The sequence below is a fragment of the Cebus imitator genome, unplaced genomic scaffold (genome assembly GCF_001604975.1).
Source record: "Cebus imitator isolate Cc_AM_T3 unplaced genomic scaffold, Cebus_imitator-1.0 Scaffold189, whole genome shotgun sequence".
Classification (NCBI taxonomy): Eukaryota; Metazoa; Chordata; class Mammalia; order Primates; family Cebidae; genus Cebus; species Cebus imitator.
Window position 1 is genome coordinate 1,493,156 of NW_016107504.1, and position 14,260 is coordinate 1,507,415.

At 38.5% G+C, this 14,260-nt stretch overlaps 1 protein-coding gene across 5 annotated transcripts in view; it reads left to right on the forward strand.

The window, feature by feature from the left end:
• The window catches only part of MID2 (midline 2), a 94,685-nt gene that overhangs the window by 10,888 nt on the left and 69,537 nt on the right, over positions 1-14,260 (forward strand). For all 5 annotated transcript variants that reach the window (XM_017546462.2, XM_037744947.1, XM_017546459.1 and 2 more), the window contains exon 2: positions 3,895-4,610. In XM_017546462.2, coding sequence (XP_017401951.1) covers positions 3,951-4,610 — 660 coding nt within the window. In that variant the 5' untranslated portion in view covers positions 3,895-3,950. The remainder of the gene's footprint in view (positions 1-3,894; positions 4,611-14,260) is intronic.

The window sequence follows — 14,260 nt, forward strand, 5'->3', positions numbered from 1 at the left end:
CCTCCCAAAGTGCTGGGATTACAGGCTTGAGCCACCGCGCCCGGCCTTTTTTTTTTTTTAATTTTTTTTTTTAACAATGATAGTACCTACCTTTTAGAGAGTTGTTGTGAAAAGTAAATGAGACAGTGCACATAAAGGGTATTGTAAAGGTGCTTAGATAATAAGAAAGGTAGGAAAAATGAGGGATAATTGAAAGGATTCTAAAATATTAGGAGTACCCAGAAAAAGAAAGCCTCATAAATTAGAGATGATTGAACATGTTTGAAGAAATTCATAAAAGTATTCAGTTCCCGAAAATTGGCCAAAACAATTACTATATGATAATTAAAAATCAAACAGATTAGAAACAGTATAGAAAAGTTCTAATAAGCAACAGAGAGTACCTTATAATATTCTTTATAGAGGTGAAATCAACTAATGTACTAATCAACTAGAGTACTAATCAACTAGAGTACTAATAATTGGCTTTTTTTCTGTTAAAGATTCTTGAGAATCTTTTGAAAGCTATGGCAACCTTTTCCCCAGAGGAAAAAAAAACAAAAACAAAAAAAAAAACACAAAAAAAACATGTATATATGACATAAAAACCACATTCTGCAAACAGTTCTAGGAAGTTCAGAAGTCCCTGGTTAATAAATCCTATTTTGATCTTACCCAAGGCGATCCTGACCCATAGCATGCTTTCCCAGGCTTAATTTCAGAGTGAGGTTCAAGTGTCACACTAACTTGGAAACAAATTTTAGAGTTCCAGGCAAAATTTAAGAGCTTTTCCTCTGTGCAGGACAATATATATGGCACCCTCTTAAACCTTAGGAAAGCTTTGGTACTCTAATTGTTCTATATAGGTTTCAACACACATAGGCATGGCTTTCAGCAGTACTTCTGACTAAGCCAGGTAGCTTCCCACACAGACATTGAGGAATGCAGGCATACAGTTCTAGAAGAGATAGTAATAGAAGCGCAGTGTGAGGTGAAGATAGGCCTAGAAGACAGAGATATGATTCTGGAAGGAACTCAGAATGAAATAGGCGGATTCAGAGAAAGTCAGAGAGACTGAGGGAGATAAAAATAGAAGTGGAAACATGCTGTTTAGAAATCCTCTTGTAAATAGTCAAGATAAACCTCAGTGAAGGAGGTGAGATGAATGAAATAAAGGTGTAGGGAAAAGAGCACAGGCATTGGCGTTATACTGACCTGTGCTCTGGGTCTGTATGTTCTTGGTTGATTTATTTAATGACTCTAAGCCCCAGTTTCCTAACTGTAAGGTGGATAGAGTAATAGTAACTTTCTCATAAGTTTCCTGAAAGAATTAGTGAAATAATGTGTATAGTGTTGAACATAGTACTCAGAATACAGGAGGTGCTCAATGAATGCTAGTTAATCTTACTCCTAATTTAAGTGATACTTCATTAACTATTATTGAATATAGTTTGTGTGAAGCACAAACTTGTGCTATGAATGAAAATATAAAATTGTTGATACCCTTAAGGAGAAGGAAGAGTTAGATGGAGATACAGCTATGTAAGTGAAATAAAACAGAATATTCCAGAAGCCACCAGTGGTTGAGGTGATAAAAACGTGTAGATGAGAGACCTCTTAGATTTCTAGGCTTGGATGATAATATTCACCAGATAGGGAAAATCAGAAGAGGAGCAGGAGTCTTTTGTTTGTTTTGTTTTCTGGAGTTGGGGGGAGCACAGCAAGTTCATTTATAGTCATGTTGAATTTGAGTATCTGAGGAATATATCAAATGGAGCTATCTAAGGCAATATTCGTGCTGTCAGTACAAGTTGGAATCTTCATCTCTCAAGTCTCTTCCAATACTAAGATTCAATGATGTGTGTACATTTTAGTTGTTGACTTTTTCCTCTGTATAGGTGAACGTTGATAGATGTTATAAGCTACAAAATACTGACCAACAGCTTTCAAGCACCTGTTAATTCTAGAAGAAAAATACTATGTATCACTTTTTTAAAAAGTGACTGTATAAACGTCTGAACCTGCTAAACCAACTGATAGAGTGATTTACAAAAAGATTCTTCACTCTTATAGCCCCATTTCATATAGATTTTCATTAAATAGGTAGTTGAGTGCATTTAAAAGGTTCGATTTAGAAACAGCTTTTAGGTATACATATATTGTACTTAGGCATAAAATATAATTGTACTCAGTATTTATGTATCCTGTGAAGTATACAGATATCACTAACAAATTACAATATCTGAACAAATATCAATGGCAAAGTGAAATTTTGAAGCCCTGATGAGAGTCTCCAATGATGACAAGATGATGAACAAAAGATACTCAAAAGCAAAAATTACTTTTTTTGGGCTCTGTGCCATGGCTCACTCCTGTAATCCCAGCACTTTGTGAGGCTGAGGTGGGTGGATCACTTGAACCCAGGAGTTCAAGACTAGCTTGGGCTACATGGCAAAACCACGTCTCTACAAAATAAATAAATCAATAAAAATTAACTGGACTTGGTGGCATGCTCCTGGAGTTGCAGGAGGATTGCCTGAGCCCAGCAGGTGAACATTGCAGTTAGCCAAGATTGTACCACTGCACTCCACCCTGAGCAACAGAGGGACACCTTGTCCAAAAAAAAAAAAAAAAAAAAAAAAAAAAAAAAAAAAAAAAAAAAAAAAAAAAAAAAAAAAAAAAAAAGAAAAGAAAAAGCAAGAAAGATACGCTTTTTCTTTCCTATACATAGGTTTAACATTTTCAGTCAATAAGATATGTTTTATATTTTTCCTTAGTTAAGGCCAACTTATAATATTTATCTGTGTGTATTTTAATTAATGGAAGACCCAAGGCAATTAAGAATTAAGTACCTGTGTGTTCAGAACAGAAATGCCTGTGGGAGAATAGATAAATTTACCAACAGGTTGGTTTCTTGTCAGTTGGTTGACATCTTTTACTCACTGATGCACACTAAATTGAAGATTATGAGATCTGAAATTTTCTGGCACTTTGCTAATTTCTATCTAGATCTTGATTTGCATCCTGCTATGTTTTAGAAAGTATGAAAATACACATGGGCGATGAGCTTCATAGCAGGCTTGTGCTAGTTCAGCAGGTGTTTAGTAATAAAACCAAACTGAAGACACAAGGCAATATAACTTTATCATTGATCAGCAACTATTGCTGAGTAAGTTGAAAAGTCTGAAATCATTCCTCATTCAGCTTGATGAAATGAAGGGGTTTCTAAAGGTGAGGGAAGAAGATGACAGTGAAAAGTATCATCTTTTGTCTTGAGTAACTCAGTTTACTAGGAATGGAATGGAACAGAAATTTCCATGTGTGATAATAAGAAGTAATTGAAGTTCAGACTCTGAGGAAAAACTTATCCAGTACCAGAATCTTCATTTTCCTAAAGCTCTCTCTTTTTAATGCAGGCTCTTGGAATGGAAGCATTTCAGAAAGTAGAGAGTTACTTTATGGCATTGTTTTCTTTACACCGGATGTGACATAGAAGCAGTCCCTACAGTTTACCTTGAAGTGAAATAGAGAACAATATTGGAGAATAGAGATTGGGAATTTTGCAGGGCCTCAGCCTCATTTTAGCCTGGGAAAGAGATGTCAGTGGAGAATATGTGAGAGAATGATCCATGCCAATATTGTGAGCTGAAATGGTAATGCTAATCAGTCTACCAGGATTCAGAGGTGACCATTTGATTTTATCTATTAGTGCATGAAAATAAACACAGGCATTTTTCTAAAACAAGGTTTGAAGGGGGAAAAAGTCTTCCTGATTAATTCCCAAATTGCTTTCCTATTGCTTAAGCATCCCTAGGGAATCCAGCATGTAAATGCTCCCATTGGTTAGTGCATAATTATGTTATATCCATTTTCCTTTGGAAATGCATAATGACTCTTGCTTTGTATTTCTTGCAGGTGAAAGCCCAGCCTCTGTGGTTCTTAATGCCTCAGGAGGATTATTTTCACTAAAGATGGAAACACTGGAGTCTGAATTGACCTGTCCAATCTGCCTAGAGTTGTTTGAAGACCCCCTTCTGCTCCCTTGTGCTCATAGCCTCTGCTTCAGCTGTGCCCATCGCATCTTGGTCTCAAGCTGCAGCTCTGGTGAATCCATTGAACCCATTACTGCTTTCCAGTGTCCTACCTGCAGGTATGTTATCTCGCTGAACCACCGGGGCCTGGATGGCCTCAAGAGGAATGTGACCCTGCAGAACATTATTGATCGCTTCCAGAAAGCTTCAGTCAGTGGGCCCAATTCCCCTAGTGAGAGCCGCCGGGAAAGGACTTACAGGCCCAGCACCGCCATGTCTAGTGAGCGAATTGCTTGCCAATTCTGTGAGCAGGACCCGCCAAGGGATGCAGTAAAAACATGCATCACCTGTGAGGTCTCCTACTGTGACCGGTGCCTGCGGGCCACGCACCCCAACAAGAAACCTTTCACCAGCCACCGCCTGGTGGAACCAGTGCCAGACACACATCTCCGAGGGATCACCTGCCTGGACCATGAGAATGAGAAAGTGAACATGTACTGTGTATCTGATGACCAATTGATCTGTGCCTTATGCAAACTGGTGGGTCGTCACCGAGACCATCAGGTCGCATCCCTGAATGATCGATTTGAGAAACTCAAGGTAAGGGATCTGGGGAACAGCCCTTACACAACTTTGTCTCATAATAGAGTTATGCAGTTAGTAAGTTCTCTAATAAAACGGGTGACTTTTCCTATATGACAAGTGAGTTAACTTTAAGTTGTTCTCATGAGGATTAACCTGCTCACCTGCAAGTTCTCCCTGGAACCTATCTCATCTGTTGCATAAACATGCTTGCATTCATACACTTTTGGCTAACTTTTGTGGAGTCAGCTCGTGGCCTGCGACACCAGTAGTTCATCCAGGGAAACAGCACCCTCTCTCCTCTGTCAGTGACATATTGCTTATTATATATCTTTGCTATGATCTTTCCACCTCTTCTTTTAAGTATGTGAGTACTTGTGTAGGTGTTCTACAATTAGCATATGTCTCGATTTGCATATGTAGGTATATGGCAATGGGAAGGCAGGGTGTGTCTCTGTGTAGGTGTGGGTGGAGGTGTCTGAGTGTATCTAGGTAGCTGAGAGATTTTTGTGGAGGACAGTAGTGTATGTTTGTGTTTATGTACTCAATACACTAAAGAAACAAAAGTTTCACATTGGCCATTACAAATTGCCATTAAGCATTTAACACAGGGCCAATTCTAACCCTGCCTTTAAAAAACAAAACAAAACAAAGAACTGAAGAAACTTCAGTATACCATGAAATCGGGAGGGATAATTAAATATCTGAACTAAAAATTTAAACTGAAAGCAATAAATATTTAATCCACTATCAAATTTTGTGACAGTGCTTGCTATTATGGGCTACAGACTGAAGCATTTGTTTATAGTTCCTACCTTACAAGTTCCTAGTTTTTTATGTGTGTTCTGTGGACAGAGTTTTCTGAAGTCATTGTGTCACATAATATTTATGTAGAAGTCTAAGTGCCCATTTAAAAAAGTCCTCCTGCCTTACACTGATGATCCAGCAAATTGTTTTATTCCCGTTGCTTGCCTGTTATGTGGTATAATTTCTTTTAAGAAGTGAGCTATTTAGCAGCTATTCTAGAAAAATAAAATGTTTAAATGGATAGTAAAATTGCCACTCCAAATAGAACCTGAGTACATAAGCCAAGCTAGAAGAAAGGCCTAGATTGGATAATTTGTGGTAAAATTTCTTTTAAGAAGCCAGCTACTTAGCAGCTATTCTAGAAAATACAATGGTCTGTGCCTCTTTTGGTTATTATTTATATCAGATCTGTATAAATGTGTACAAAATTCAATTTTTTTATTTCACTCAAGGTGATACTCTTATTCATATCAAGGCTGCAGAGGGCAATAATCTTGTTGACTTCAATTTTTAGAATCATAAAATGTTAGGCCTTTGACTTGGTCTAGTCAAGGCACTATACTTTAAAGTTGTATAAACAGATCTTGATAGATTAAGTGATTTGGTCAAAATCAAAGAAATGATTAGTAATGGGAAAGCTAGAACTGGAACTCAGCCTCTAGACTGAGTTAACTATCCTTTGTACTGTAGCCAGCTGCCACTTTGTTTTGGATCTAAGTTTTCCCCATGAAATGTGATTTGAAACTTAACTTTATGCTTCTGCAACTGTACATTTCATGGTCATAGATAAATGATTAATGACATCAAAGAAGGGACAGATTGTTTAAACTTACAGCCATATAATGACAAAAGATAGGAGTGGGGCTATAGGAAGAGTGGGGGATGTGACGAGGACAGAACAATCTTTGCCAAATATTTGCAGGTGTTGGGACTATAATAAGTCATTGGCCTTGAGAAATATTCCAAACAGAAAAATCTGTGTCCATATGCACTGTTGAGATAACAAAAAGACTGGCTAGTGTAAGCTTGTATCTACAGAAAACTAGCTATTTGAAAACATCCGAAAACATGAAAACATTGGATGATTGATTAGATATTTGGCATCATGAAGCTACAGCCCTCATCTCCAGGGATGGATGGAACACGGACATATTTTACCAAAACATACTTTAGTCTGTGACTAATCAGTAATTTTTGGAGAAAGAAAGCCAGATTTTGAATAGTTCCCCTTTAATATTTTAGGAAATGTGCAGAAAATTCTGATTATAAATTAAGTGGAAACTATTTTTGCTCATTTTTGGAAGGAGAGTGGAAACATATGAATCATTCCCAACCTTGTGGTTCGTTATGTTGTCTGGAACATCTTGGAGTTTTGGGAGGGTGAGAGAGGTACTGCTTGTGCGTGCATGTTGTGGGGGTGGAGGGGTCACTTTGGTTTGGTGCCAAGTATAAAAGGATATTATTTCTCCATGTTAAGCAGAGAGGAAGTCTGGCTTTTAGTGTCACATACACTCACTTCTTTGGGTTAATTTTAAATTGGAAAACCATTTAGGATTACCCCCTTAATCTGCTTGATTCTTCCCCAAGGGAGAAAGCTGGCCAGCAGGAGCTATGCGAGACACTGCCTGAGTATATTCCCCTAGCCCTTGCCCTGAGAGCACAGGAGTCTTGTAGGCGATAGCACCCATACTATCATTATTTCCTTGTATCTATAGCCAGTAGCTGATATAGTGTTTATTTTTACTTTTTGGTTCTTGAACTTCACTGTTGACATTTGTAACTACTTTTTATATACGAACCTCCCTGATTAGGATTAGTGGCTTCTAATATTTATTTGTTCAATAAAGAATAAACAAACCATTATGTTGTAGATGAAAGGTCAGAATAAACAGAAACTAGCCTGTCTTTTTAACATGTACTCAAAATGGATTAGAGGGCTTGGGGTACTTAGCAGAGTTTCATGATCTCATTTAGTTGTCTAATCTACCAATAGGATTGAGATGCAGGACACTTGTCTTTCAGCAGGCTATCAGTAGTTCAATTAATTATTCAATTTTAAAGAATATCTTTATTCATTACAGTTATTGAAGTAGTAAGGCCTATCTGAGTAATTATTTTCTCCATCACCTCTCACTTTTCACACCCTAGTACCAATATATATCTTAGTTTATGATATATGGGACCTTTCTATAAAACGGCTTCACATTTTAGAATTTTCATTATCACATGAGTTTCTATACTTATAAAAGATTGTTGTTATTGTTTTAATAAATTTTGGCTTCATAAAAAGAGGTCAAATTTCGGTGACTGTCTATTGCTGATATACTTCAATGTTCTAAGTTCTGTACAACTTCTTTCTTATGCTGCCCATGTATTTTCCCCTCTACTCCTCTCAAACGTGTTACCTTCATCTACCCAGGTGAGCCTCTTAATCACCTGCAAAACATACCATTCTCTTTTCTGATTCTTAACTCTCACTAGTGTTCTTCTCTTGGCCTGTTTACAAATCCTCCCTATTCTTTTTTTTTTTTTTTTTGCGATGGAGTTTTGCTGTTGTGGCCCTGGCTGGAGTGCAGTGGTGCAATCTTGGGTCACCCCAACCTCAGCCTCCTGGATTCAAGCGATTCTCCTGCCTCAGCCTCCTGAGTAGCTGGGATTACAGGCATGCGCCACCATGCCCAGCTAATTTTGTGTTTTTAGTTGAGATGGGGTTTCTCTATGTTGGTCAGGCGGCTGGTCTCGAACTCCTGACCTCAGGTGATCCACCTGTCTCGGCCTCCCAAAGTGCTGGGATTACAGGCGTGAGCCACCGTGCCTGGCACAAATCCTACCTATTCTTTAATGCATAATTCAAACCCCATAAGACCACTCCAAAACATCACAGCTACATCATAATCTCCTTCAGGTCAGAAATAATGTCTTTTATTTCTTTGATATTCTCCTTAGTATCTTGTACACATAGTATTTGCTCGAGAAATCTAAATGAATTCAGTTTTCATAATGGATTTGCAGGAAATATACCAGTATCTATAGCTTGCTTTAAATCTCATCTTAGAAGATATAAATCTGTCTTGCCATAATGTATACCCTGAAAGTCTGAAAAAAGATCTCCTGTGAACTACTGACAATATTCAAAACCAGAGTGCTAGTAAAAGTAAGGCATGTCCTTAATTTTAAGTGCCTATTCATTTTGATCACTGGATTTTCCAACTGCCTAACCCTATGGTGACATCTGTATAAATCACATGTGATTATTATAATTCTCTTTGAGAGTGATGTCTTCACATTCCATGCCCACAGCCTGCCAAAAATATAGCTGATGAAAACCAGGGGGAGTAAAGGAATTTCCTGAAAGGAATAAATAAGCATATTTTCTTTTTCTCATTTCATTTCCACAAATTCATTACTACAAATAATTCTTAAATGCAGTTACATTTACATATCAGGGATCTTGTTATGAAATATTACCCAGCACTGGAGTAAGCCTTTTATCACGGGAAAGTAAAACACACACACACACACACACACACACACACACACACACACACGAAGCAAGACTGGAAAAGAGAAAGCTAAAGGTTGCCAGACAAAGAGAAGGGACATATGAGACTTGGAGGATGTTCAAAGGAAAGCCACATTGAGAATTAAAAGGTTGGAAAATATAATATTCTAGAATCTTATCACAGTTGACTACTTGTCCTTCTTCCTACTCAGTCACTCTGTCATCCACCCACCCATTCTCATTCTCACTCGGTCACCCCCTTCTCTCAGTCATTTATCTACTTATCCACTTGACACCCACTACTGTCTGCCAAGACAGATACCCTCTCAACCAGTGTACTAATGGGCATATGACTGTTTCTCAACCAGCATAAGTATAAATATGAGAGAAAGAAACCGAAATATAAGAGACTGGGTTGAGTGTATATTTGCATACACATGTATGCATCACTATACATGAGTGTGTATACTCCTGCATAAATATGTGGCTGAGAATGACTCTGTGCCTGTGTATGAAAGTATATCTATAAAATGTGTGTCATTGTATGTGAAGATGACAGAGTGTGTAAATCTTCTGATAAGTTGGGTAGGAGGGGGCTGTGAGTGTAAGGCAAGCTTTCTGTTGCCACCCTAGGGAGAGTTAGAACCTCAGTAGAACCCATCCTGAGGCTAGGGATCAGTCTAATAAATGAGCCAGATCAAAGTCATGATAAGAAAAATCTTCAGTGGAGGCCAGGGTGGGTTACTATAGGTGAGGGAAAAGAAAAATGTTGTTTCTCACTCTCAGTCAGGTACTAAATCACAGTAGCTAAATATAATAAGAGCAAAACTTTTGAGACCAGATTAATGCTCTCTAAGGTCTGGTGCTGATGGCAGTGAACATGTGAATATGGGGTTGGGGACAGTATCTGACAGGTTTCTCAGCTAAACCAGCCTTCAACTCATGCTCATAAAATTATTCTTGCTTGTAGATCTTCCTTCTCTGTGGTCTCTTAAGTGTTCCAGACTTGCTCCCATCACATATAATATGTATAAATCTGTACATGTTTCATGTGTGTATGTGGATAAAATAAATTTTATTTCATCTCTACTCAAACTGTGCTTTAAGACTCATTTGAACCCCTATTCTTTTCTCTGTAAGATTTATATTGATTTCTGTCTCTGAACTCATTTATTATTAACAGGCCCCTGTGTTGGAAGATGTTTTCCATTGTTTCTTTGGTTTGAGAGCAAGTTTAGCAAGTAGATACTCCTATTATCTGTACTCTTATCTTTCTGTTTTTCTGTTATTTCTTTTGACTCAAGTTTTCTCTTCACCAGCATTTGAAAGGAGCTAACAGTCATTTGTTTGAGAACAATTTACAAAATGTTGACTCAGAGATTGTTATTGGGTGGATGGAAATCCTCTCTGTTATTGTTGGGCAAATAAACATATTACAGAAATATAATATAGTTGAGCAAAGATTAAGGAAACAAGAATTACTGAACCCAAAGAAGTGAGGTTTAAAGAGAAATATGTGATAATGGTCTTCAAGTTCATGAAAGGTTGATATAATGAGGTAATGCCTTGTTCTTTGTCTCACATGAAGCTAGAACTGCCAATGACTTAAACTATAGCATCAGGGATTTAGGCTAGGGAATTCATTCATTTATTTAACAGACAATTAATGAACATTCACCTTGTTTACTGAACACTTTGACCACTGTGGTAGGAGCTGGGACACAGGAAATAAGGCACAGTCCCAGTCCTAAAGGGACTTTGGGCTTAGCAGGGGAAATAGACAAGTAAATGAAAAATTCCAATTCAGTATGGTAAGTGCTATGACAGAGGTTTGCACAGGATGCTCTGAAGCACAGAGGAGGGATCAGGGAAAGGATATAATTGAACTTAAAAACAGGGAATCATGAGTGAATTTGTTGGAGAAGAAGGACCAAATGGGAGAGAGTCCATGCAGAAAGAATGGACAAAACTTGGTGAATGACTATCGTGGTTATAGACAAGAGAATGAATTAAAAAGGACTGTTGAGGCAGAGATGTCTTGAAGGATGCTGGAATTGAGGAGGACAAAATTGAAATTAGGAAGGGGTGGCAGTTTTTTTTGGATGCATTGACTTTAATTTGGGTTTGATGTGATTGTGGGTCATTCAACAATCATTCATTCATCAAACATTTCTTGAACATCTATTAGGTGACAGGCACCAGGAGATAGGTGTTCGGGGTACAACGATTAAGACAGCACAGTCTCAGTCCTGATGGAGCTCTCAGGTTAGTGTGGGGAGGCAGATAATTAAGGACACAGTTACAAGATAGTGTGATAAGTGCTATGTCAGTGGAAGAACAGGGGTTGTTACAGAGCATAGGAGGAATAGCAAGATAGAATTTGAGTGAGTTATCGAACTCCGTTAGGGGACAGGAGTTGGGGCAGGAAAGGAGAATGCTCTAGTCAGGAGAAAAGAGTTTGTTGAAACATCTGGAAGACAGAGAGCATACCTGAAAGGGAAAGTGTCCTAGAAGGGGTTAAAATTCAGGCTTTTCCAGTGGCAGAATGATTGAGGCTGGAAAATAGATTTGGGAGTCCTCAGCATGCTGGTAGAGCCATGCAGTAGTGAGCTGAGCAAGGGCCAAGGATTGAGTCTTCCAGAACACTCATGGTCTAGAAATTAGGCATGAAGTAATAGCAGTTGAAAGAGAAAGGGGGATGTGTGTGAAAGGCAGGAAGTGAAGAGCAATAGCGCAAGTGGAATGCAACCCGGAGTCCTCCAGGAAAGTAGAGTTGGCTTTGGCTCACTAGTCTGAGTATTATCAAAATACACACTAGATTTAAGTTGTTAGTACAGGTTTGCTTTTAGAATATCCAAATAATAATGTATGCATTTGAGCTAAAGATGTAATCATGCTATGCACCTGAAGCAGGTTGGGGGGTTGGGAGGGAAGAAACGAATATGGGAGGGTTTAGTTAGCATTTCTGATAAGGGGAGTGGGGGAGATATGGTGGGTCTTGGCTGGAAGATCGCAGAACCTTTTGAAAAGATGGCAACTCTTTCACCTGACTTGAGGATTGGGTTATTTGTAACAAACCTCAAGTACAGTAGACCTATGTGATATACATCCAGTATATCACCTTCATCTCATTCCGAGACGTAGCCTGTGTCTATACAACAGCAAATAAATGTTTATGGAAAGAATAAATTCTGGCATAAGGATGTGGGCTTCAGTTTGTGAACCAGATGGCGTGTTCTGTTGTTGAGAGGCCATATGTAATTGATACATAAAGTGACAGACTGAGCAAAAGCAAAGTAAGTATTTTAAGACAAGCAGTTAAAAAAAGAAAGCAGACTGTGACCCTAAAAGCATGAGAAGATTCTGGCTTCTGGCTTTTGGAAGAGCTGGAAATGTTGGTGTACAGACAGGATGTCAAAAAAGAGCATGTCAAAGAATAGTAATGGGGTCATTGGCTCAGATTATTTTTAAAGATGAAGTTGTCTTCTGTCAATCAGGAAGATTCAGGTTTGGGGTGAATTGGCCTTTCTGCCCTATTTCACTTCTCCCCTTCCTATGCTCACCCCAAGGCTCAATTCCCACATAAAAGCAGTCAGGATGCTGTCTAGGTTTAGATAATGTTCCCCTGGTACCTTTTTGAAAGCAAGAGAGAATACAGACATTCTATGACAGTGCCATGCTTCAGTGGAAATTATATGCTTCAATAGAACTAATATAGATTACACCCCCTTGTAGGCTTCGGTACTTACTGTGTCAGGTTGGTGTGTGTAAGTGTGCTCATATATGTGTGAATACATATGCCTTCATGGAGTATGACAAATGGAAATCATGGTCTGGTTTGTGCCATAACGGGGTAATCTGCCTCTCTTTCATAAAGAGGTGGTGTTTTGATATATGACTAGGTTTCTTGAGGGAGCCAATGAGAAAGTTACCTGAAATAATCTGTGTCTAGAGAAGTGACAAAAAGAAAAAAACAACCAGCAATTATTTGAGAGGGTTCAAGAAGCCGTTTCTGTTAATGGGATTCTGTCTGGAAGAAGAATAGCCTGTGCCCAGCTTTCTCAGATGGCAAAACATTTTCCTCTTTGGGAAAGGAATACGAGAGCACAAAGAGGCCTAATCTATACAACACAAATGAAGTAAAACTTGGGTAAAAATGGAATCAGTGCAGACTGCCAATTTAGCTAACTGAGGCATTTTAAAATCTGTTATGCAAATCAGCCAAATTTTTCCCTTACTTTGTGCTGTTCAGACACATGTACAATTTTGTGTGAGCTAGCATGACGTAGTCATCTGGAGGTGAAGAAGGTCTCACAGTTTCATAAACTAAAATGGCTTCTGTGACATCCCTAAAAGGGAAGCACACAAGGACCCAGAGGTAACCTCCTGCAGCAGGAAATGGGAGCTTCATCCTGCCCCCTGGCTGCCAACCTCCTGTCCTGTTTCCTACCAGCAGATATCTCCATTCCAATCTCCCCTGCCACTTTGGCTCTTTAGCTGTCACGGTTCAACTATCCTGAGAAAGTTGCACTAACTGGCTTGAACATAGGGAACCTGGCCCAGTCATTAACTACATTGTACAAGAGAAGAGCAAAACAAACCAATTTTTCAAAACTGAACAACGAAGAGACATGTTTACTTTAATATAAAGAGATTTTACACACACACACACATACACACACACAAACCCTCTTTGTTTACTCAGCCAGAGTACAGACAAGATAATTACTTGGCCAAATCAATCAAATAATTCAAACCTAGAGTGGCCCAGAATTTTTTGTTCTAAATGATTCGTCAGTGCTAGGCATGATACGGAAAGAGTGACTTCCTTAGACTGCATAATCACTTCAATTCTCTGCTTCCCTTTGCATATGTTCATTATTGAGAATCAATTTCAATTTGAGAGGAGGCTTTAATTCCTTGTAAATGAATAGGAAATGAGTAAGTAAATGTTCGGTGTTTTCCTCAAATTATGTCTCATAATGTAAGAAAACAGTGGCAAAAAGCCATCAACAGATGGTGTTTTCATTAGCCAAAGATTTATCTTTCAGAGCATTTTCATATTAATGAAGTAAGGTTGAAATTAGAGTCATCTTGTCAGTTCTAGCTCTGTGTTGTTAAAATGTGCTGGCATTCTGCAAATTGCTAGGGGGCCAGAGCAAACTAACCATTTGCCATAATTTTGTGATAGTAACACAAGGCCCATAGTCTAACCAGACCCCAAATTATGTGTTCAGTCCTAATTTTTGTTTTCGGTGGCTTTATAGAAGCCGCGAGTCTCAGTTCAGGGCCACAAAAGAGAAACACATAGCAAAGATTTTAGTCCTGCTCTGTACTGTGAATTATTTATGAGATATCA